Raw genomic sequence first — 27,231 nt, 5'->3', positions numbered from 1 at the left:
TGTGTATCTTTCTCTCTCAATATTTATTATCTTTTGACTTTACTTTTTACATTTAATTGACATGGGTAGAGTTCTAAATATAGAACATATATGATTAACTTTGAAATTTTGTTGGATTAGTCATTTTATAGTGATAATATTTAATGGGCATGCATGTTTAAGAAATATAATAAAAAAAATTTAAAGTGACCTTATGGATACTAATTTATATGTCCAAGGCCATATACATTTTGGAGATTGTTGTAAGCATTAGCTTGTAACATTGTCATTGATGTCGAACCTAGTTATCCAGATGGATGTTGGTCCGGATATGCTCTTGCTTGCTGAGGAATTATGTTTTCGGTGTTGGGGCTCCTTGGCAATATGCCTAAAATGTTGTAAACATTGTTATTCATATTGTGAGTTAGATTCTCATCGTGGTTTTTTCCTATTTAGGTTTTCCATGTAAATCTGGTGTTCATGTGTTGATGGTTGATGCTTATATGTGTTATTGCTAAGTAAGTTAATGTTGTTTATTAATAATAAATTTTGAAGTTCTGAACTGATTCGCCCCCCCTCTTAGTCCTGATGGGTGTTCAACAATACAAGCATAATCCTCTTGTGGAAGAAGTCACATAAAATATTTCTCTATGAACTAAGTATTTCAAAATGAATCCTAAGTTTTAAGGGATTGAAGGTTCTTTCCCCTTAAAATATATCACATAAATAAATAAATGCTCAAATTTGCATTAATATAGAATGAAATATAATAACTCAATAAGTAAATAAGTTTGTCAAATACATCTCAAATGTATTAGTGCTTAATCCAGCGATTAGCACATGAGAATGAGATAAATAATGATACAACTTAGAATCTCATTCCATGAAATCAACTCATTACAAATAATAATGTACAAATAAAAGTGATATACCAAATATGATATATTAAATATAATCAAAGAGTCTTTGAACACCATCAACCCCAACCGTCATTTGTAAGTCTAACATTGTTCATTAGATTCATGAAAGTTGTTGAAGCATTAGTCAACCCAATTGATACCACTATGAATTCATAGTAACCATTGTGAGTCCTAAAAGTTGTCTTTGAAATGTCATCTTCCTTAATCCTCGACTGGTGATAGCTAGATCTAAGGTCTATCTTAGAGAACACTATAGCTCCTTTCATCTAATCAAATAACTAATCAATCCTTGGAAGTGGGTACATATTCTTTACTATTTCCTTATTTAACATCTTATAATCAATGCACAAGTGTGAAGTTCCTGTTACCAAATTTTTATCACACCTAAATTTGGTGACCTATACATGCTATTATATATTGCAGTTGAAAGAGGTACACAATTTTTTTTCAGTTTCTTCATATTTATATCATGGTTTGAAAGTCAAAGTTGTTTCAAGATATGCAAGAATTTTAATGAAGTAACAACAAGATTACAAGAATTTTAGCGAATACTAGGGTTAACTCTGACTCCCAAATGATTTGGCATGAGGAGGATCTCAATTTAAACATTAAAGAGTTCCTTAGAAAGGATCGTTATATGGGGAGAGAACAAATAAAAAGTATCATTTATGCCTTGCTGAAAGGGCCATCATTACTTGGCATTGCGGCAGATTTTATAATCTGATGCACGTTTTGTGGGTTATTCAGTTCAAAAACTTGAGCAACATCAGGAAAGAAGGTTTTAATTTGCAGAGTAATAGAGCAGATAGCTCATTTTCGAAGATGGGAGGAGACCTAAGGCGAGAAGAACCAGACAATATGTCGACTTGGAAAGTGATGCCAAAAGTCTGGGCAAAATTGGAGAAGGGATCCCTCACCAGCTTCATGGAGAAGCTCGTGGACTATAACAAAGGTAGGGTTAACCTAGCCGTTTCTAAGATTTCTGAAAACTGGTCTAATGGCTCTTTTAAAATTTATGGAGTTAAGTTTAAGCTAGACGCTGGGCTCATATCCACTATGACCGGAATGCCCCACTCTAGGCTTAATTTCTTTTGAGACCTTAAAGTCTCCAACAACGCGGTCAATCTGTTCCCGTGGAAAGAGAAAGAGAGGGTTAAAATCGGCAAAGCCACTGGGGGCTACTACGAAGCTGCAAACATCAAGAAGCTGTGGGGCTGGGTTCTGAATGCAATTATGGAAAAATCACGGTTGAAGGCCATTTTTCCAGGGCCCACACCTACCACTTCATGCTCTTAAACCATTTTAGACATGACAAAAAGGTATCCCTACCCTACTACCTTTTTCGGTCCCTCTCCAAGTCCCTCAATAAACATAGGAATAACCCTTTCGGCCCGATTCTCCATTGCGGGCTTCTGCTGCTCATCTATGAGCATTGCAAAACCCTCACCTTGCAAGAGAATAAGAGGATTTCTGCCTCTCCGGGTAAGAGAAAGATGGAAGAGGGAGAAACCAGCAAGGAGAAGGCGCCCTCCAGCAAAAAAAGGAAAAGTGTTCTTGGGTTGGAAACAGAGGAAATAGCTAAGGAAAGCAGCGGAATGGAGACAGATGACTCCACCAGTGAAGATAGCTGGAAAGACGAGGAGCTGGGTAATGAGGATGAAAGTGGGAATAATGAGCCTGGTCATGACAACCCTATCCTCAGCGAATGCCCTAGTAAGGACAATAGCCATCTGATGGAAGAAGTGGATCTCAAGGATAATGAGGAAACCGAAGTGAATTTCGAGAAGGAAACAAACAAAGATTCTGAGAAGGACCTGACTAAGGACAAGGATAGCAAGGACAAGGAAAGTGCTAGTAAAGGGCTTATTCTGGATAACCTCAAGAAAATCTCTAAGGCGAGAATGAATTACGATAGATGGACCTATGAGATCCTGAAAAACCTAGAAAAAAAGGGAATAAACTCGGATGAGAAGAGGGAGGATGATAACAAAGAGCAGATTAAATGGAAGCAGGAAATGGAGCATAAGGTAAAATTGTTGGAAGAGGGAAAAGAAGCGATGAAAAATCTGATGGGTGTTATCCCAAGTATCCTCTTTGTCATCACTAAAAATCTGGAGGCATCACCAAGGTCTTTGATCATACTTGCACTCCAAATCCGGTTGTGGATCTTGACCTGGATGATGAGACCATCCAAACTGGAAGCGGTGATGCTACTCAGGTGGGTGGTACTACGAAGAGAACTAGGGCTAGTGTCAAGAAAGCTGTGGCTGCATCCGCTAAGGATCCCCCTAACCTCAAAGACAACATCAAGGAGCTGCACGAAATTAGCAACACCCTGGCAAAAGCCCTGGAAAAAATTTGAATTCTAGAAGGCCTGCTAACTTAATGGGGCTTTTTTGGGTTTTCTCTGGTTTTCCGTTGGTTTTTTGTGGTTCTGTTCTTTTTTGTTTCTCGTCACTTTTGTTGTTTATGCTGTTTAAGTTCTGATTGTAAAGGGTTTCGGGGCCCCTTCAAAACCTGCTTTTTCCTTAATCAAAAACAACAAGATTACATTGGACAGATGTGGAAATATATAAATTTTTGATTTGCATTCTTAAATAAACATGTATGTTATACAAAGTATTCATTGTCAGATGTGCAATTGTTTAAACCAAGAAAAAATATTCAATTTTAATATTACATAAAATACATATTTATTCATGAAAACAAACTGTTTACAAGATCCCACACAAGCTGTGGGAATAGCTGAGAAAAGATCACATTGATCATAGAAATTTAAACACAAAAGAAATAGAAGAATGTATGAAGAAAGGAAAGAAAGAACTCATCATTGCCTGGATAGGTTGATGAGTTCTTCAGAAGAGTCTTATGATCAGCTTCGTTGATTCAAGCACCTTGCTGTCCACTCCATGTGATCACCTGAAAGAGAGAGAGAAAATGGTTTAGTTAGAGCTCAGGGTTATTCCTTTCATTCCTACATACATGATGCTACTCCTAGTGTGCCTACATTGCTATATCAGATTCAAAACAAAAGAGAAATAGTGCAGATATGATTCCATGAAAAGTTTACAAGAACCATGTTTCTATCTAACTTGTTTGTTTCATGTGTAGATATAGGTTTTCATTTCATATCCATCATGTATGTGGGTTCAAATGGGCTCCTGAAGGGGTTGATCTCAACATACATGTCACTATTCACAGGGTGACACTAACCACAGTTATCAAATACTGAGTACATAAAGCCATGATCCCATATGCTGTCACTTAATGACAGTACAAAGTGCCATTCAATGCCAACATATACAACATGAACTCAATTGCACTCACTAGTTAATAAGTGACTACTGTCATCATGTGAGTAAGAGTAGTATGTAAGATCACAATAGGGCTATGGTTTCTTAATTTCATGAATAAAAAGTAGAAACTCAACTCTATAAAGACATCTACATACCCAACTATTGTTTCTTAAAGACCAACAAAGGAACTCAGATAGATGTCCATGATAGATCAAAGACAGTATTACAAAAATCATCATATCAATCAACAAGAAACGGTGACATGTAAGATAAAATCATACATCTAAACTTCAAAGAATATTTACAATATCATTTGCTCAAAGACTTTTCACATCATAGTGATTGGGACAACATTAATAAACACAAAGAGATGAACACTGTTAAAAGATAAGAGGGCAGTAAATTTGCATGATTATTCAACTAGAGAATGATAAGGAACAATCTCATCATAAGATATTTGTTGCAGAGTAGGTCAATGATTCATGAATAGAGATCCCACTCCATGCAAAAGGCATAATAATAAAAACAACTACAATTTAAAGGCACTCAATGAGTCAAAACAAAGATTACCATTCACCTACAGTAAGTGCATTCATGGATAATAAAAGTACAGTGACAAAAAGTAGCTCAAAAAGTTCATGAGCAGATCTTAAGATAACAATCAATATAAAAGCATCACAGGAAGGTCCTATTTGTAGCACCAAGAAGGTACAATATCAGTGCTAAAGAATCAAGTTACAAGAAAACAAGCTTGGAGCAAGCATACTAATAACATCCCCATGATGACAAAGTGAGGAAATAAATACAATGAGCAATTTGTGATCATAAATGATATAAATAAGTGATCACTACCATAAATATCTCAGAACCAACACAGTAACAACAATAACAATAAGTACAAATGAACAGTGTTGTGATCAAAGGATAGTTAATTACCTTACAAAGGTTTGATAAAGAATAGATTAAAATCCACATGATAAGTGAATACTGTCAAAAGCATGGCAGTCATCTCAAAAAGACAATGGATGCAAAATAATAGTTATAGAGTCTAATAGCAACTGTGAGGCCAAAATTCATCCAAGTGTATAGTCACTCTTTTAAAGAATATGATTATCTCATGAAATGACACATAAAGCAATGTTTTTATTCTCTATCAAAAGGGGGATAACAACAGTTTCACAAAGATAAGGAGAAATAAAATAGTCCCTACTCCAAGGTGACACTTAAGAAAGGGCTGAAGAAGATATAAAGTTCATTAAAAATGTAGTCTCCCAAGGCATTGATTAGAAGCAATCTTCAAAAGGTGATCCTTTATTCATTGAATATGTCAAATGTAAACACTCCCAATGGACAGTCATTGATATATGGATAAGACAACTCTTTCATTTTTAAGAGCATTATGACAAAAAAGACATCATTCCAATCCTATAAGATAGCAGTCAATAAGAGCTTGAAATAGTGTCTCTACAAGGAATAATATTGACTATCATAGTGTGTAAGGACTTGAGCCAAAACAGCCGATGACAAACTCACTGTAACAAGGATGACTTTAGCACCACTCTGAGAACAAGATGACAAAGTAAGGAAGCAAGGGCAATGACTAGCTAAAGGCAATATTTACTTCATAGCAAAGATGTAACAACCAATAGGTAAATGGGAATCCCTGCTAACAAAATATGGAGTTAAGTAGATTTGAAGTCCCGACTAGAGCAACAAAGCTAGAAATGATTATAGTAGAGATGAGTTTCAGCACTGTTTCTATAAGAAGATGATACTATTAGAGATGAAGGCTTTATAATGAATGTTATAAGAATAAGAGTAGTAAAGATAATGATAGTGAGCTTGAAATCTCAAAGAGCTTAACAGTAGAAACCATTCATTACCAAGAGGTAGACAATATGATTTAAAGACAATCTTTGAATCAAGAACAAACACAGTCAAACTCTCAACCTATACAAATAATACTCCAAAACAAGATGGATGTCTAGGGGTTAAAGGACATTTGAAGGAACATTATAACAGTTTATACAAGAAAAATTCAATCACAATGATCACCAAAGTGCAATCCTCAGACCAAAGGGCCAATCACCATTCTTGGAGTAGTTAAAAGTTTGAAAGATGTCAAAAAGGGTCAAAGAGTATAGCAGCATAAACCAAATTTTGTTTGTAAGTTCACTGTGTATTGGTAAGAGTCAATCCATTAAACAACACTATTCAATAGGACAGATTTATATTTTAGACAAAACAAACATCATGACAGTCCTCTAAAAGGCCAAGAGCAATAAGTTATTTGTCACAATTCACATTCAAGCAACATTCCACGGGGACGCGTCACCCCCCCTTTTTGGGCGCGTCCCCCTGTCAGGGATGTCTCGGGGACGGGGGGAGGGGGATGCAATGTCCCCCGCCATCCCACCATCACCACCCAATCACCGCCGAGACGTGGAGACGTCTGGGCGTCTCCTTGGGAGATGCCTGGGCATCTCCCCGTCCCTCGAGAAATTCCCAGGCGTCTCTCGAGGGACAGGGAGACGCCCAGGCGTCTCCTGCATCCCCACGCCTAAACAAACTAAAAAAGCCACCTTTTAAAAAACATGTGCCTTTTGGGGGGATTAAGGGGTAACCCTAATTGGACGTGGGCCCCACCCAACCCCCCAAAACAACACAAAAGCATATTTTTTTTAGATTTAACTCTCATTTTTGTAAACTGATTTTTTTTTCTAGCAAGCTAAAGAGGAGGAAAAACTTGAAGAAGACTGATTGAAGGGGTGAGAAAAGCTGATTGCAAGTGTGATAGGAGCTAGAAGAAGCAAGAAGAAGAGGAAGAATAAGATTGTTCTACATTTTGGGGAGATTTTTCAAGCACAAGGTAGGGTTTTTCAACTTTTTCTTGTTTTTTTTTGAATATTTTCTAATTTTCATTGTTCTATGTCATTTTTGGATTTTTTTTCCCTATTCATCTCAAGACTCAAAATGAGATTTGATGTTGAATATTGAGGGCAAAATGATTCATCATTTTGCCCTCAAGATTCAACATCAAATCTCATTTTGAGATGAATAGGAAAAAAATTAAAAAATATATTGTTAAACTAGGCTGATTTTATTTTTATTTTGTGAAATGTAGTGTCAATTTCACAACTCCCAAGGCATGAGTGAAGATGTCATGGAAATCCATTCTCATAGTGAGAATGATTCAGAATATGAACCTAAAAATGAGGGGGGTGACCATGGGGCTGATCCTGGAGCCCAATCTAGCTCTATGGCAAGTGCACCAACTAGTACAGGTTGCCCTTCAGAGTTGTTGGCACCATATGCTAGGGGTCATTTTGATCCTAAGTCTCCTCTAAAACAGTTTGCTTCACAAATATTAGTACAAGGCACTGCATCACATTCAAGTGGGGGAACAAGGAAGTGGAAGTGCAATATTTGTGACACAGAATGGTTCGGTAGCATTAGTAGGGTGAATGCACACTTTCTATTTTGGAGAGGAAAAGGCATGAAACATTGTAAGTTTTTGGAGGAAGCCAAAAATATACAGTACAAAATTGAGTTTAACAGGATTTGGGGGGTTCTAGATGACACAAATATTTCAATGCCTACTAATTTGTCTGCTAGGGCAACACTTCATACTTCTCATGCTTCACAGATGGGAGGAATGATGTTTGGATCTCCATCCACTTCCACTTCTACTGCCGCCAGGGCTGGGAAACGTAAGTTGCAGACAACACAGAGCAACCCCATTACTGATATGTTTAATGTGCAGCTGAGAGATGAGATAGATGAATCCATTGGCAAGTTCTTCTTTGCCAATGGCATTCCATTTCATGTTACACGATCTCCTTATTATAGGGAGATGATGGCTATGGTGGCCAAGGGAGGACCATCTTATGTGCCACCAGGGGAGATGAAAATGAGGACCTCGATCTTGGATAAAAGCTATTCCAAGATCAATATTTTGATGGAGAAGATGAAGGCATGTTGGGTGGCATCGGGGTGCAACATAGTTATGGATGGGTGGACGAACATTAGCCATCATCCACTCATCAACGTCATGGTCACATGTGCAGAGGGCCCATACTTCCTTAGAGCAGTTGATTGTACAGGGCATCGTAAAGATGCTGATTTCCAGTTTCAGGTCCTCAGGGAGGCTATTGAGGAGGTTGGGCCACAAAATGTGGTCCAAGTAGTGACAGATGTAGCCCATGTGTGTAGAGCAGTAGGGAGACTCATTAAGGCATCCTATAGACACATTTGGTGGACCTCATGTTGTGTGAATGCCATGAAAAATGCACTCAAGGACATGGGGAAGATAGACTCGATTAGAGGAGTGGTCACCGATGCGAGAGATGTGCAGATGTTTATCTGCAACCACCACACTTCACATGCACTCTTCAGGACCTTCACGAAGAAGGAGTTCTTGAAATCAGTTGAGACTAGATATGCATCCTATTTCATTCTCTTGGAGAGAATGATTGAGTTGCAAGAGGCATTGCAACTCATGGTTATGACTAATGAGTGGAATAGTTGGGCTGAGGCCAAGAAAGAGTAAGGAAGAAGGGTGAAGGAGATAGTGAAGAGTGATGTGTTTTGGACTGATGCGAAATACATTGTCTCTATCATTACTCCAGTATTCCAGGTGATCAGATATGGGGATGGGGATGCACCTAACCTTGGAGAGGTGTATGAGTGCATTGACTCTATGCTTGACTAGATGAGGGCTGCTGTGCGAGTGAAGGACCCCTCTTTAGCATTCTACAATGAGCAAATCCAGCCTATCATTCAGCATAGATGGGACAAGTTGAACACTCCTTTGCATATGGCTGCCTTTGCCTTGAATCCTAAGTGGTACAAGGCTAGACCGGGTAGACTGACACCGATTTAGGATGATGAGGTGAAGGCGGGTTTCTTTAGGTGCATAGAGAAGATGTTTGATTCCAGAGATGCCGACACAATGCGCACTGAGTGGGGAAGATTTGCCACTCTTAGAGGTTATTTAGATGCAGCAAAGATGGATATAGACAACATGGCATAGGAGGACCCACTTTTATGGTGGAATTGTCATGGCCCGAAATATTTGACCACCACTCTAGCCATCCATCTGCTATCCCAGATTTCCAGTTCTTTAGCTGCTAAGAGGAACTGGTCTACATATAGCTTCATCCACTCTCTTAAGAGGAACAGACTTACCTCTAAGAGAGTAGAGAAGCTTGTGGCTGTACACAGTGCTTTGCGTCTCATTGACCACAAGACACTCATGTACAAGGAGAGTCCAGTGACACGATGGGATGTAGAGCCAGAGGAGCCTTCACAGATTGATGAGGATGATCCTACCACTTCAGATGCAGGGCTAGTTGGTGTGAGCTTGAGGGACCTTGATCCTTAGGAGTCCAGCAGTTCCAGTGAGGAGGAGTTTGCAGATGATTAGAGGCCTCCATTAGCTACAGTTTGAGTTTTCAGTTTTGTCATTTTGTATTTGACTCTAGTCTCTTTTGTAATGCTATTGCTACATGTATTTGTATTTGGCTACTCATTGTAATGATGAATCATGTAATCATCTTTATTATTATAGACTTTGCAATGGCATCAGATATTTGTATTTTCATTTTCCTTTTTCGATATTCATATGATAGAAATGAGAAATCTCCAATTTGACAATTTCATTTGTCAAATTTTATTTACTTTTAGCAATTAGTTACGTATCACTAATCTAAGTAATCTTGGTATTTCCTATAGTTTCATTTGAAATCTAATTCTTATACTGTTATACTGTTATACATCTTTTCAAAACTAGTTTTTCAAGTACTATATGTATATGTATAATTATATGAGCACCACCACCCCGCCGCCATCCCGCCGCTGTCCCCCAGTCGTCCCCAAATTTAGACCCTTGGTCCCCCCATCCCAGAGATGCGTCCCCCTGTCCTCGATGCTCATGGAACATTGCATTCAAGAGCAACTACAAGGGAAATGATAATACTGTGCCATGAAAGAAAAAGTTAATACAAGTGATAGTCTTTATGAAATAGAGAAAGAGATTGAAATCACAAAAAGTATTTGTTATAAGGACAAATTTAGGGATGCAAACTACCTAAAGAAGGGTTTAGTGAATCTCAATGCTAGAGATAGTCATTATTTTAAGAAAAGCCCAAACTTTGGAAGGACCAAAATCACAATGATATTAGTCATTTTGCAGCTTTGGAGACAAATTGGAGAATATACTTAAATATTGTGATAGATAAATGAGCTACAATAGTCAATATAAGATTTTTGAAACAATATAGCAACACTAGTAAGAGAATCGAACAATCATTGAAAGTGGCAACCACAGTGAGTATTCATGGTTAAAATACAAGGGGTAACTTTTCCATGCATCTTATCTATCTTAACAGATTGCATTAAGACTTTGATAGGCTTAAATAAAGAGCATACTGCAAATACCGTGAAAGACAACATTCTGGCACCCAAAAGACAGTTTTGCATGTTATAGACAGAGATACAGTAATAAACACAGTACAACCCTTAGAGATTTACATAGTGAATAATAATCATTAATTGCAGCATAAGATTATTTGAAATAACATAGTGCATGAGTTAGGTCAAACCCTCAGAGCAACTAGTCACAATTTTTATCATGTCATCAAGACTAAACAATGAGTATATGAATGAAAATCATGCTATTTGATAGATATGATAGTGAGCTCAAGTGATGAAGCTATGCCAAAGTAGCTATTAAATTTCAGATTTTGTATTTAAAAAGACAACCATACAGTCACTATCAAGAGCTACAACAATGTAAAGACTATCAAAACGTGAGCAACCTTATGAAGGCATGGTAATGTGCAAGCATGAACATCACTAAAAAGTAGAGAACATGCCTTAATAATAGTCAAAACATTATTATAGGGTAATAAATATTCAGCTCCATCTTCTTATCACAGTCAAGAGCCAATCCTTGATAATGATCCATCAAAGTTGCAGGATTGCCAGACAAGGATAGTAGCATTAGGGCCATTATTGCTTTCACAATTACGAGTATAGAACAAATAATCTAAAGACAATGACATGATAGCTCTGTTAAAAAACAACATACAGTCTTAGAATTTATAAAGAGCAACCTTATGATAGGTACAAGATATTCATGCACAAAGCCTTCAAACACAGTCCGTTCAAAGATATTAACATTTCCAAAGATAGTCAAAGATGATACAATTATCTTCTCGCGCACAGTATATAGAGATCTAAGTAAATGAAATTGAATATTGATGATAGAGATGCATCAACCACAATGAGGAACAAAAAGTATGCATATGAGGATAATAGTGATGTTACGTTACAAGGTGATGGTGCAGATTTAGAAACGGTCCTAACACTATACTGCCAGCTTGCGAAACCTAAGAACAGTCAATGACAAAGAAAGTACAGTACTTTGGTATACTCCCAGAAAAGTTAGATTTATAGTCAATGAGCATGAATAGCATCAACAATAATAACCAAAAAGGAGCTTTACTTTCAAACCCTAGAATGCATGCATATGAAAGCAAAGAGCTTGTGCTTCCAAAAAAAGAGCGGCAAAGATAAAGGAATGAAGAAACAGAGTGTGAAGATGCATACCATGCTTCATCTCATCCAAAAGCACCAGCTCAAAACCCTATTTTGAGCCACAAATCTAGCAGAACAAATGCATGTCGATGAGTAGAGAGCCTTTCCAAAATATGCAAAATAAAATTTTGGGTTTTCAAATGCTTTTCATCATCTTTGCCCTGATCCCTACGGGTTTTTAATGGGCCTATTTTTTATTTTTGAAAGTTGTTTTTTTATTATTGTGGTCGAGTTTTTTTGCAACTCCCACCAAGGACTTAGGTCCTAATAAGTCATGCAAGCCGTGGGGGGCTTGAAACCCTTAAATTTTTATTTTTAAGTACAAGATACTTTTGTTGTAATTAATTATTATATTTAGTTATTATTAATGGTAAAAAGAAAATATAAGAAAAACATACACCATTATTAATAGATAAATATAATAATTAAATGATTAATTATTTCACTTACGTAAATAAAAGTATATGCAAAATTAAATAAAGAATACTTTTATTTATTTAAATGAAATAATTAATTAATAAATGCACTTAGTTTTTTCAGCTGAGACATGCAGTTTAGCATCTTGGAGTTTCTATTTTCAGAGAGGGAGTTCTTTTTTCTTTCATGAGCTATTTTTGGCTTTCTGGATCATGCAGTTTTCAGTGGTGGGAGTGTTTTCTTTTTCAGAACTATATTTGGCGAGATTGGCATGCAGATTTTTCAGAGGACGAGTTCTTTTCTTCTCAAGGCTATTTTTAGTAGTTGCAACAATTATATTTATAGAAAGGGATGGCTTTTTCATGCAACATTAGTTAGAGGCCTATTTTGAGCCTTGGAGGCTATTTTTGGCAAGATTATACATGAGTTTTTTAGGCTATTTTGGGCAAATTCACCCAAAGGTTTTTCCTCATGCAACTTTTTCTATTTAGGGTTTTTTAAGGAGATGAACTTCATGGGTTCTAAATATTCTCCTCTCTCCTTTTTCCCTCTAGTTCTTTCTTTTCTGCTACACACATAGCAGAAAAAGCATTGTATCTCAACACAGTTTTTCAGCATTCTAATAGAGATTATTTTCAGTTTGCAATAGAGAGTTTCAGTTTCCTTGTCAATATTCATATTTTTCCATTGTCAGTTGAATGATTTGATAGAGTTATTGTGATTTAAGCTCGAATCCTTTTCTTTGTCTCATTTATGCTTTGCAGAAATAGGAAGATTTCATAGTAAGTTTAGGTTGTGGGTTGTGTTCATCTGGTTTCCAGTTCTTTTCATGTTGTGAAAAATCACTTTTCCTACATGAAAAAGTTGGATAACTTTGAACCTTCACATGAAATGTTAATGAATTTCATGAACTTATTTGATTTGTGAAATAGATTTTGGTCTTGTTGCAACTGGTTATAGTTTTAGGACAACAAGTAGAACTGCATCATTTTGGCGTATCACCTCCATTAGGATAGGTTTTTTCATTACATGCAAGCAACTTACCCTTTTCTCACAAGAAGTTAGTGTAGGAGATCCATCAAGATAGGAATCCGACCTGGTCTCTAAAGATTCACCTTCAACTTGAGCAACCCATAGGCTCGAAGGTGTTTCCATGTTTCACAAGATTGCTTGGTTTCACACTTAGCTTCACGAGTGCAATCCTTCGTGACAACAGTTCCATACTTCTAAAAAAAGATCATTGGTCCACCCCACAAATACACACTAGGTCTAATAAATCTTTGGTTCAATAACTCTTGCAATTGGTCCTTCTTGATTCATACAACTTAGGCGTGGTCATCCTATAGGGAGATTTTGATTGAGTCTCTATCCCTTATAGAAAATCCATTGAGGAGCATGATAGGCATTTGAGGATGACTCTCCTTCTCTTTCTCCTCAATGGATCTCTAGCTTTGTGCATTTTGAATGCGTCTGTTCCCATTGATGGTAGTAAAACCCTACTTGTGCCTTCACCTTCTAGTTCCTCTTGCGCTCTGACTATTAGTGCTTCCCATGCCTTTCTTGTTGGAGGATTTTCCAGGTGCGATACTGTCAGTGTTACGGGTTGTACACCTATGGCCTCTGTGCCTGGGGTGGGCGTGTATGCTGGTTCTTTTATTGGTGTAGGTGTAAACCCCTCTATATCCACACCCTTAGCGTTGGATTCTTCCACTATGGCAGGTTTTGTCCTGGCTATGGGTGATGATGCCCTTCCTAGGATTGATGCTGCTGGTGATTCTCAAGATACTAGAGATTCCTCTCAGCTTTGTGTTGCTAATAGCGACCCTACTGTGGGTGCTAATGCTCTGCCTTGACCTTCCTCTGCTAGGAAACATAGCTTTTCTCATGTGGCTAGATCTACTGCCCAACCCTCCAAAGGGGTTCACCCTCTTCCTTGTGCCAAGTCTTCCCCTGTGGTGGTCTATGGACAAGACGTTGTGGACAACATTGGGTTATGCCAAGACTGTGCTCTAGTGTGTATATTCTTTGGGCTTTGGCCTTCCTTACCAAACCTTCATTATTGGGTGAATAACTCATGGAAGCCTCTAGTTAATAATAATATTGAACTCTTTCCTTGTTCTAAAGGTTTCTTCATTGCTTCCTTTACATCTTCATCTGACCGTGACATAATTTTGGGCAAGATGTGGACCTGGGGTGTTCACTCCCTCTCTATCAAGCCCTGGACAACTTATTTCAATCCCCTTACTGAACCACTTAATGTGAAACCGGTTTAGATTTGACTTCCAAATCTCCCTCTCCATTTTTGGGAGCACTCTTTCTATGAGGCCATTGGAAAATCTATTGGATGTTTCTTGATGGTTGACATGTTGGATATTGCTTGATATATTGTCATTGATGTCAACATATGTGAAGATTGTGGGAGATTGTCTGTGTGTTTCAGTGTTGTAGTTAGATTAAATAAGTTGGTTTAGCGCGTGTGTTGCAGATGAGCTAATGTTGTTTAATGGGTTTTGTGATAAGTATCTCTGGTTGATTCAGTAGAAGTTTCATAGGTCCGACTGATGATTTGATCAAGTTGTGAGATCTGGTATTGAGGTTGGTTATTCAGTTGTTCAGTATTGACAAGTTTTGGTAAATCCGTGTGTATTGCTCTATAATTGCAATATCTTTTGTTGCAGATGTGTGGGATGTGTTTTAGACGTTAGTGTGTGTCCTTAGTTTGAGTGGTTCATGATTTGGAAATATATGAGCAAATCTCTCATTTTGATAGTCAGTCTTGTGAGTGTTCTTGAGGTCCAGTATAATGACTGTTATGAGTAGAAGTTTCATAGGTCCGATTGATGATTTGATCAAGTTGTGAGATCCGATATTGAGGTTGGTTATTCAGTTGTTCAGTATTGACAAGTTTTGGTAAATCCATGTGTATTGCTCTATAATTGCAATATCTTTTGTTGTAGATGTGTGGGATGTGTTTTAGACATTAATGTGTGTCCTTAGTTTGAGTGGTTCATGATTTGGAAATCTGTAAGCAAATCTTTCATTTTGACAGTCAGTCTTGTGAGTGTTCTTGAGGTCCAGTATAATGACTGTGATGATTCTTGTAATCCGAGTTGTTGTGGTTGGTATGGTGTAACTCATGTTGCTTTAGGATGATTATAGATCATGTGCTAAGTGTATTGGTGGTCCACATTGATTATTGTGCGCGTTATTGAATATTTTACTTATCCGGTAATGTTCTTCATGTTATGCGACATTCATGGTGATGTAGCATGTTGTGGATGTTTGAGGCATAATCCTTGAAGGTGTTTCATATTTGTAGTGGTTGTTTAGGTCCTAACTATGTCTTAGCTGACATCGTTTTGGTCCACATGCATTATTGTAGCGTGTGTGATTATATTTTTATAATATGTAGCATGTGGTGAGCCGACCTTTAAATAGAGGTTGATGACTTGTATAAATGTATGTAACAATTTTTGAGAGGTATCATGCTATGTGAAAATATTGTATTAATCATTCAATAGCTGGGATATTGTGCGAAGTTGTGCGAATTTGTGAGAAGAAGTGTTGCAGAACATATTTGATAGCGAGCTTAACCAAAATTGTACTCATGCATGTGAAGATACTATTTCATCTGTAGACACATAAATCTGTCTCCTAATTAAATCAATATTGAATATTTATTTAATGACTAATATTCTCCTATTAATTAAATTTACATTTAATTAATTTACCCTAGCCTATTCTTCTATTCCATTTAAATAAATTTCATTAATTTATGTAATTATTGACTATTGTCTAGTTATTAAATAAATCTAATTTATTTAATTTCTCCCCTTTCCCCTATTTAAATAAATTAAACATTTATTTAAAAACCATAAATCCCCAAATAAAATCCCCTTTTAAATAAATCAATATTCATTTAAAAATGTATTATCCACTTGCATTCTCCTACAAATGCAAGTTGCCCATTTAAATAACTTTTTATTTAAATAAATCCTATTTTCACCCACCTCTTTCTAGATTATTCTAACCTCCTTCTAGACTCTTCTAACCCCTTCTAAATTAGCCTAATCCACCTTCTAATCATTTGCACAATCCTAATCCAAAGCTAATCCTCAACCCATCATCTCAACCATTTAAGACTCTTACAGAGTCATAAATGTTTCCCTTCTCCAACACTCCAATCCACATGGGTCTTGAACCTTTAGTCAAGGTTTAACCATGGGTAAAATTTGCACAAGAGTTTAACCATTGGATAATAACCTTACCCTTGGATAATAGCTTTATCCAATAACCCAACCCACATGAGGTTACCCTCATGTCTTCTCAGGCATTATATGCCCCTTCCCTCTCCTCACAAGCCATCTCATGTTGGCTCTTGCCATCCTGGGATTGGGTTGAAAAACATCACATAGATCATAAATCATGCAATCTTGGCCCTTCACAAGCAAATCAATCCTGACTGTCCAATCCTCTATTTTTCCTATAAATAGAACCCTTCTCCTCAAGCAAAGGAGAAAGCATTAGAGCATTGTTATTATAGTGAAATTTGCATAGATACTTAGAGATTTTTCATAGCATCACTCTTTGCATTTGCATAACATATGTGTTTCATTTTCAACCATCTTGAATCTCCATTTGGAATCCATGGCTAGTGATAAAAGTTGAGAGCTTTATTCATTTGGAACTTGGAGAGGAGGGAAACTAAGGAGGATTATCACAAGGCATCATGGAATCATCTTAGGAAGGTTCTTCCCCTTTTCTTTTGTTATTTAAGCTTCTTTCATGTTTCTTTGAATCTCTTTTGGTATGCTTTGGATTGGTTTTAGTTCTTTGTTTTGGGTTTTATGGTTGTTGAAACTAACATACTAACATTGAGTTGTGTTTTTGGCTCTTGTCCACATTCCCATGCATCAATTTCGTGAACCCGATGTGAAATGATGAAGGTATTCTTCCATGTAAAAGGAAATGACCAATAGAAAATGTTTAGTGGTCAATTAAGAACTAAATGATTTTGAATCTCTATGACCAATGCAAGGTTTATCTAATTGGATAGCAATAGCTATATTAAGTAGATTTAGGCTAGAAGGGGTAAAATGGTCCTCATTTTCATAGTCTCCCATAGCAATCTAGAGCCTCGATAGCGACCCATTGCAACAGATTGTGACAATGAAGATGCTGTTCCCGGTTGTAGATCATCAATTCGAGTGCATCCAGAGGTACCAATAGCCAACTGAATATGAACCCCTGACATGTCCAATTCTAACTTTTTCCTTTTGAGCTCAGTTATGGCATTTATTAGCTAGGAGAAAATTTCGGACAACAAAGGTGCTAAAACACCAATTTAGCGCTTTTGTCATCTAAAGTAGTGCTATTGTACCACAATGGTGCTATTGCTAGGTAGTTGTAGTGCTATCATAAATATAGAACTATTGCAGAGTAGTTTTAGGGCTAAGGTTTTCAAAGTTTTGGTGCTATTGTATTGGCATGTTGAATGATATAGTTTTAGCGCTAGTGTCACACAATGTAGCACATTTGTATAGTGAAAGTAGCGCCTTTATTTTGTTTATCGTTGTTGTTCTATTTGTTTAGTGCTTTTTCTCTTTTTAGCGCCCGTGTCAAGTGTTTAGCATTTTTGTCTCTAAGCATAGGATAATCAGTGATGATTTCCCCAGGTTGATTGTAATATTGACAGTTGATGTCAACATTGTTGTTGTATGCGTGTTTGTGGTGTGTTTGAGAATCAGTGTACCAATTGAGACTAGGCAATTGATGTAAATACTTATTGTTAGTCTAGGTGTTCATGAGTCGAATTACCTGATGAGACTTGAGATACTTGATGAAAAGTATCTGATGAAGTCTAGGTAGAAGCAAATTTTGCATAGGAAGGAGATTAACATTGTTGTTCAATTGTGTTTGTAGGAGGACCTAGGTGTTTTGAAGATGTGAGAGAGGCATCTTGACACTCAGCGTCTACGTGACCAATTGACGAACCTCAAGATTGACTGTATATGTTCCACTGGGTTGTTCGATATGATGCATCTACCCGTGATTAAGATGAATCACAGATTGATGACTGCGCTGGCCGAGCGATAGCACAATGAGACATGTTCCTTTCACCTATCGATGGGAGAGATGTTGGTGATCTTAGAGGATGTCTCGAGGATTCTACATATTCTCATCACTGGTGAGCTAGTGACATATGATAGGGCAATGGGTGAGTCGAGACTGCGAAAAATCTTCACATATCGAGAGCTAGAGGTATACATCAGATCAATTCCGTGAGAGGATATTGTAGATCTATATGAGCCTCTACCTACAATGTTATCAAGGATTGTTGGAGGGCTGCTATGCCCAGATCGGAGATCACATGGACTAGCTATCGACTAGGGATAGGTTATAGAGCATATGGCTAATAAGGGCAATCAATATGCGTGGGGACCATGTGTTTTGACACATTTATACATCGATCCGCATGATGTGGTATACCATGGGATTACTTCACTAGGGGTTGGGATCATCTTAATACATATTTGGGCATGGGAGAACTTTCCCATCACGAGACTAGTGTGTATGAGATTTAGGGCTATTGACCAGCCCTATGTGTACATGCATGGAAGGACGATGACACAACCCCAGTTGGGGAAGATGGAGTACTGGCAACATGCCCTTGATGATTTAGATACAGTTATCTTATGCTCGTACCTGGATTGCGAGCCATGGGAGGATGATAGGGAGGCCATGCCCTATGTGTATATAGTGCAATTTTTGATCAGGCGCACTTCTTATGTGATTGAGAGACATCTACTAGGTTGTGTGATGCGACAGTTCAGACGGGCCTGGGGTATGCCACAGGGTTCAAGAGAGTATGCCCAAGTAGTGCGGGAGAGATTCTAGTGGGGGCTTGTTTTGCCCTACGATCAGTTATTGGTAGAGTTTCACAACTTATAGGCAAGGTCATGGCCATATAGAGCAGATGTGGATGATGTAGGAGTGATAGATGAGTATGCTTAGTATCTGGCAACACATCCCTTCCCACGTATCTCAGATCCGATAGAGCTAGTGCCACCTTTTGAGGATGATTGAGCACTGAGACAGGGTAGGTGGAGGAGAAGGAGATTGGATGGGGGAGGGGTAGGATGAGGATGTGGAGATGGTAGAGATGGTGGTGGAGGTGGAGGAGGAGATGGGGGAGGTAGGAGACATATGAGAGGTAGGGGTGGTCACCCATTGCGACTTGCACATGGGCTATTGATATAGGTAGCAACAACATCAGCACTAGAGGAGAGAGAGGAGGGCAGAGAAGGTTTAGATATGGGTGGTGATGCAAGTGTAGGAGGTGGAGAGATGGGTGGGGGTGGTGAGGATGCATATGTTGCTATGGATGCGGGGCATGGAGCCACAGGTGGAAGAGGAGGAGGAGATCTACAGGAGGTGATGATAGTGCGGTTACAAACACATCTTACTGCCACTAAGGATTGCATCTAGGATTTAGAGGCCCAACTAGATGACAAGGATGCAGAGATTGCCACTTGAGATGTCTAATTATTTGCATGGGGAGCCGAGCTGACTGCCATATTGAGGGAGATGGATGACATGATGGATAGAGTGAGTCATTTATAGGATAGGGTCTGAGTGATGGAGGGAGTACAAGGACATGGCCCTACAACTTAGGTGATGAGAGAGATGTGACGGGAAGTAGCATAGATTACTTAGTTCATCTAATGTGGGTCAAGTGTACCTCTTCACTCTAGCTATATAGAGATTACCGTTCTCATAAATCATTAATTAATTCCACATTTCTCCCCTCCTTACTAACTACACTAGTGCTAAAACTCTATCATTCAACATGCCAATACAATAGTGCCAAAACTTCAAAAACATTAGCACTAGAACTACTCTGCAATAGCGCTATATTTACGATAGCGCTACAACTACCTAGCAATAACGCCATTGCAACACCATTGTGTATACAATGTAATTTTTGATCAAGCACACTTCTTATGTCATTGAGAGACATCTACTAGGTTATGTGATGCGACAAGTCAGACGGGCCTGGGGTATGCCATGGGGTTCAAAAGAGTATGCCTGAGTAGTGCAGGAGAGATTCTAGTGGGGGCTTGTTTTGCCCTATGATCAGTTATTGGCAGAGTTTCACAACTTATAGGTGAGGTCATGGCCATATAGAGCAGATGTGGCCGATGCAGGAGTGACAGATGAGTATGCTTAGTATCTAGCAACACATCCCTTCCCACGCATCTCAGATCTGATAGAGCCAATGCCACCTTTTGAGTATGATCAAGCACTGAGACATGGTAGGAGGAGGAGGAGGAGGAGGAGATTGGATGGGGGAGGGGGAGAAGGAGGATGTGGAGATGGTGGTGGAGGTGGAGGTGGAGGAGGAGATGGGAGAGGTAGGGGACGTATGAGAGGCAGGGGTGGTCACCCATTGCGACTTGCACATGGGCCATTGATACAGGCATCAAGAACAACAACACCAAGGGGGAGAGTGGAGGGTAGAGAAGGTTTAGATATGGGTGGTGATGCAGGTGTAGGAGGTGCAGAGATGGGTGGGGGTGGTGAGGATGAATATGTTGCTATGGATGCGGGGCATGGAGCGACAAGTGGAAGAGGATGAGGAGATCTACGGGAGGTGATGATAGTGCGGTTACAAACACATCTTACCGCCACTGAGGATTGCATCTAGGATTTAGAGGCCTAACTAAATGACAAGGATGCAAAGATTGCCACTCGAGATGTCTAATTATTTGCATGGGGGGCTGAGCTGACTTTCGTATTGAGGGAGATGGATGACCCGATGGATAGAGTGAGTCATTTATAGGACAGGGTTTGAGTGCTGGAGGGAGTATAGGGACATGGCCCTACAACTGAGGTGATGAGAGAGATGCAATGGGAAGTAGCAGAGATTACTTAGTTCATCTTATGTGGGTCAAGTGTACCTCTTCACTCTAGCTATATAGAGATTACTGTTCTCATAAATCATTAATTAATTCCACATTTCTCCCCTCCTTACTGACTACACGAGCGCTAAAACTATATCATTCAACATGCCAATATAATAGCGCCAAAAATTCAAAAACATTAGTGCTATAACTACTATGCAATAGTGCTATATTTATGATAACTACCTAGCAATAGCGCCATTGCGGCACAATAGCGCTACTTTAGACGACAAAAGTGCTAAAACTATAGCTATTGTTATCCAAAAACAATAGCTATATTTTGGCTAGAAGGGGTAAAATGGTCATACCCTCTTACCATAGAGACATCAACCAGGAGACATATAGCACTAAAACCATAGCTATTGTTATCCAAAAACAATAGCTATATTTGATTGGTCTTATCATAGATACATGAACTTTGTAAAGAGGCTTTTGTCGACACAACTTATGTTTGTGACAAAATCAATAAGGATAACAATAGCTTATTAGTGGGGGTCTATATTGGCCTGTATTACCTTGATGCATAATCCAATAATAGCTATGATTTTGAATCTCTATGACCAATGCAAAGTTCATCTAAAGGGGTCACTTCTCAAAAACAATAGCTAACCCTCAAATAAATGAGGAATGACCAATAGCTATTGTTATCCATATAGAGATTACCATTCTCATAACTATATTAATTTACTTAATTGTTGATCGATGGTTATATTAATTCTAGATGATATTAATTTTCTGCTATATAGAGATTACCATTCTAATAAATCATTTCCACATCTTCAATCTTCATTTTCAAATCATACTTCCTATTTACACATCATATCCAAAACATAATTCTTATTTACATATATTTCATCTTTTTCCATTTTTCAAAACCATACTTCATTTCTGAATTACTTATCACATTCACAATCACCTATTCTAAAGGCTTTACACCTTACATATTATATCTTGCGTAATCATTTCCAAATTCACACATCTTCCATAATCATTTCCAAATTCACATATCTTCCATAATCACACTTCAAACTCACATATTCCATAAATCATTTCCAAATCATACTTCTCATTCACATATATTTCATCTTTCTCTATTTTTCAAAACCATACTTCATTTCATAAATCAAATCCAAACATCTTCCATATCTTTACTCACACATCTTTCATAAGTCATTTTCTTAAAAACCTTCATAATTTGTCTTCTCAAGTTATCTTCAAATTTAGACATCTCTCATTAAGTCATTTTCCAATCTTTAATATTTCATAAATCCTTTTTTCCTCTACTTCATCATCTTCTCACAAATCATTTCACACATTTCACATCAATCATCAAAAATCATAGTCACCTAGTAGAAACTCCAAGGTTTACACTCATTCCATAAACATCAAAATTCCATTCAACTCTCAAAAGGAGGTTTTTTCCTTAGTTCTTTTAGATATTGCCAAATCACAAAGACATCCTAAGGGGCCCTACTAAACATCATAGATGTAGCATCATAAATTGTACACCCTTAATTGGGTGGTACAATTCCACGCTTAGGTTAGCTCCCACCTTAGTGTGTTTGCATCTTGCATTTCAATTCCTCCTTAAGAATTTAATTAATTAATTAAATTAAATTTAAGGTCTTCTTTTATCCCTCTACACATCATAAAATTGGGCCCTTTACCCTAAGTGTGCCCCTTTTTGTTTTATTCTTTCAATTAATCATTTCATCAAATACCCTAATTATGTCTTATTTCGACCTTCAAGGCCCGATTTCGCATATCTAAACGTTGCAAATTCCCACATACTCTTGGAATTTGCTTTAAAATCATATTATCTTGCTTTCCCGAAAAATTTGGCGAAAAGTTGGCCGGACTGTGTGTTCGGACCATGTCGGTACCAATGTGGTCCCAACTTTTTCTCTCCGAATTTCAGGAGCATATTTTGGCGGTATTTTAATATTTAAATCCAAGAGATTGGCGAAACATATTACTTCTATGTCGGCCTATGACTCAAAACAAAGTTAGGGTCTCCTACATAAAACCTCCCTTTCATCATTTGAAGGATCGAAGATCTAGCAATTGAACTAGCCTCTTATGAAGTGAAAGTATAGGTTATGTGGAGTCTATAACATAAAATCAAGCATTCATCAATCATTTTCGACATCAATTAGGATCTTTGAAGACATTGAAGAATAATAGGAGATCATCGACTGTTGATTGGCTTGTACCTCTCCCTTAGGGTTTGGTATGGTTTCATGTTATTTTCATGTCTTTGTATGAGCTTCATAACATTCATTTTAAGATTTACATTCATGCTTTAGATCCTTTATTGCACTAGTCATTTGAAGCATTTACATTTACATTTACAATCATTTAGGGTTTGTTCTCCAAAGCATAGGGTAAAACTTTCTTTATTCATTTAGGATCTTGCATACACACAAGATTCTTGCACACACATTTTCAATACATTATAGGCTATTTTTGGAGGTGAAAATAACAAAAGAAAGGGGTTTGACTAAGGAAAAACCCTATATAGCCACCTAGACACCATTTTTCTTGTTGTAGGTGCAAGTACAAGAATTAAGTGCATGATCTTCAAAACTAACAGAGTACACAGGTATAGACCCAATTGCACAATTTGACGTCAGTCTTAAGGGAATAGGGTGTGGTTCCTTGGTCCTCCTAGGACTAGGGTGTGGTGCCCTATTCCTCTCAGTTTTCTTGCATTTTTTGGCAGTTTGATAGTACAGACTCTCAGACAACAGTTTCCAGAATTTGAACTTTTTGTAGTATCAGGAACCAAGGCACCCAGTGCCCTAGTCCTGCCCAATCAGCTCCAAATTTCAATCACAGGTGCACATTTGGATTTTCGTCCCTTCTTTGTACTCGGTCTCTTAGATTCAGTTCAATTAGTTTCTACATTTTCAATTCATATTTGCATCTTTGTTCATCTCCTAGTCTAATTGATCATTGCATTGCATTTTGCACAACTTCTCTTCATTACAACAAAGGAATAGAAACCCTAAGAGATATTCCTTAACTCTCTCTCTCTCTCTCTCACACAAGAAGTAGTCAAAGTGAACTCTCTCCCTAGGCTCTTTCGTATTCCACTATGTGTACATAAGAGTGGGATTAGGTCTTAGTTACTTGGTTCCATTTTTATGCTCCACAATAGATAGGTTAAAACTAGCTTTTGAGTACATTCTCTCATAGCTAGGTAGATTATGCTTTGTAAAACACACACCTTGCTACATGTCATCTCACAATTGTTGAAAACCAAGCAACAAATCTCAAAGAGGACTTTTTTCATACAATTATTAAAAAAGATCACTCATCCATAAAACATTTCAACTCATCACCACCATCATCAAATCTTGGAACTATAAGAGGGGATCAACCACCTAGCTTTTTCATTTATCTCACAAAAAATCAACATGGCTACAACTCGGTCTCAAAGTTAGAGACAAAAGCACTACACAACACTTCATTAATTAGACAAGGACGAAGATGTTAACCCTTTTCATGATGAAAAAATAGGACAAGAAGATCCGGCTACTCCTACACAATGAGAAATAGAAGAAGCAACGAGTAACCCTAGGTTCAACAAACTCTTTAAGGAAGTTCATAGAGGTAACACTGACACCCATTTCCTAAGGCTTACTCAAGAGGGTGCAAAACTCCCTTCAGAATTTGACATATCACAACTTAGGGAGGAACCCGAGCAAGCTCAAAACAGTCAACAACCAGACAAAAATCAAAACGAGAGAGGAACAAGATATGCCTACAATTATGGGGGCAACCAATATCAACAAAGAAACTACCAATATGATCCACCTCCTCCTATGGAAATAGATTCCTTGAGACAACAAGTATAAGACCTCACACAACAAGTAACTTTAGGAATATCACAAAAGAAGTATGCTCTCGAAGATATTTGTCCCTATCCATTTGATAGGAACATGGTCATGCCTCTTTTTCCATGCAATTTCAAAACTCCCAAATTTGACAAATACAAGGGAAAGGGAGATCCAAGAGACCATGTGTGTGAGTTTTACTCTGCATGTTTAGAAGTGGCCTATACGATGAGACCTATTTAATGCGCTTATTCCCTCAAAGCTTAGGAGGATCAACTATGCAATTGTTCTCACGCTTGCCAGGTGGAATTATCTCATTTGATGCATTAGTGAAATAATTTATCACTCATCATGCACATAACATAGAACATGATGTCTCCATGGATGACTTATGCAACACAAAACAAAAAAATGGAGAGTTTTTCTCAACATTCTTACAACACTAGAGGCATCTTTATAGCAGACGTTCCTTCCCACTTCCGAAGGAACAATTGGTTGAACTTTTCATTTCAAACCTAAATGAAAAATTGGAATTCTTCTTGGAATTCAAATGTTCATACTCTTTCAAAGACACGATATCCCAAGGGCTCAAAATAAAAAAAATCCTTATCAAGAAGGGACTTGTCAAAATTTATAAAGACAAGAAAGAAGGTCGACGACCAGCATATAACAGTCATGAAACCAAGTTTTGGCCTAAGAACAAAAAGATTGTAAATGATGGTGTTGTTGATGCAAGGACTGTCAAAATTGCTCAACCTATAGTCAAAATTGTAGGACTTGTTGATAATTGCCAAAACAATAATACCAACCAAGGATACTCCCAAACAATCAAAATAATCAACCTTCCAACATGCAGCAAGAGGAACCTAAGAACAAGTACCCTACTTACAAACCAAATCGGACATATACATATTTGGGACAACCTCTTGAAGTGGTATTAAAAAAAAAATCTTCTAATCTTATCATGTTGCCAAAAACATCGAATTATGAGCCTCAAATTAAACCACTATAGTGGAGGGATAATTAGTATTGTGACTTTCACAAAGGAAAGGGTCATAAGACAAATAATTGCCATCGACTAAAGGACATCATTCAAGACCTCATTGATCAAGGTAACATAGAAGTAGATGGCCACAATGCAAAAAATTCCAACAAAGATCGCACCATGTTCAGTAATCCACTCCCATCATATGAGAAAGGAGGTCCATCCCATTAGGGTAAGAACCAATATAACACGATAGACTATACATGCACAACATATACGTATACTATCAATAATCTTTATGATTCCAACGAACAAGTTGCTACCATCACCATCAAAGGCAAAGATCCTGTATACAATATTTTTACCCATCATAGCAAACTTGTCTTATCAAGAGCACCATCAAGAGCGGCATACATGCCCAAACATTATAACCTTGTAGACCAATTGGATAAGAATCCAACCCTCATTTTCATACTAGAGATTTTGTGCCTATCACACTCACATAAAACTATCTTGGACCAAGCTCTCCAAGAAGCGTTAGTTCCGTCCAACCTAAACACAAGTCAATTTCAAGCCATGGTTGGAAGTCTCAAATCATCACCATGTCTCACATTCACTGAGAGTGATGATGTATCATTTTAGTAGCCACATAATTCCCCTCTACACATTGAGGGATTCATATATCAACATAGAATCAAGTGAGTCTTGGTTGATAATGGAGTTGGCCTTAACATTTGCACCTTGTAAATGATCACAACATTGGGATATTCCAAAGGAGGATTATATGATAGAAAGAAGATCACCATCAAGATCTATGATGATGTTGAACATTCCTCAAAAGAGAGCGTCGCTTTACCAATTAGAGTAGGATCTTTGGTGAAGGATGTGATTTGCCAAGTCCTATATCTACCTCTTCCCTACAATCTCCTACTAGGTAGACCATGGATCCATGCCATGCAAGCAATACCATCCACTTACCATCAATGCATTAAATTTCCACATAATGGAGTGGAAATTACTATCCTTGGCGATGCTAACCCATTTGCCTATTGTCACAATATAAGGAATTAACCGGATATCACAGTGCCTAGCAACAGAGAAGCCACCACATCTTCATCATACGTCCACCCAACTTCTCTTACCAATACATCAATCCCTACACCCAAACAAGACAAACTTAAGATGAAGGTCAAAGATGAAAGCATAGGAGAATATAACCTCAGCCAACTTTTC

The 27,231-nt window shown here is 37.8% G+C and overlaps 1 protein-coding gene across 1 annotated transcript; it reads left to right on the top strand.

The window, feature by feature from the left end:
• The first annotated feature begins 20,489 nt into the window (after positions 1 to 20,489).
• Positions 20,490 to 20,849, top strand: LOC131061028 (uncharacterized). Its single transcript, XM_057994537.1, has one exon. It carries the CDS (start codon positions 20,490 to 20,492, stop codon positions 20,847 to 20,849), a length of 360 nt encoding a protein of 119 aa, XP_057850520.1.
• Positions 20,850 to 27,231: the final 6,382 nt, after the last annotated feature.

The sequence above is a fragment of the Cryptomeria japonica genome, chromosome 9 (assembly GCF_030272615.1).
Source record: "Cryptomeria japonica chromosome 9, Sugi_1.0, whole genome shotgun sequence".
Classification (NCBI taxonomy): Eukaryota; Viridiplantae; Streptophyta; class Pinopsida; order Cupressales; family Cupressaceae; genus Cryptomeria; species Cryptomeria japonica.
The sequence above is the reverse complement of the archived record's forward strand: the minus strand, read 5'-3'. Positions and strand labels throughout refer to the sequence as shown.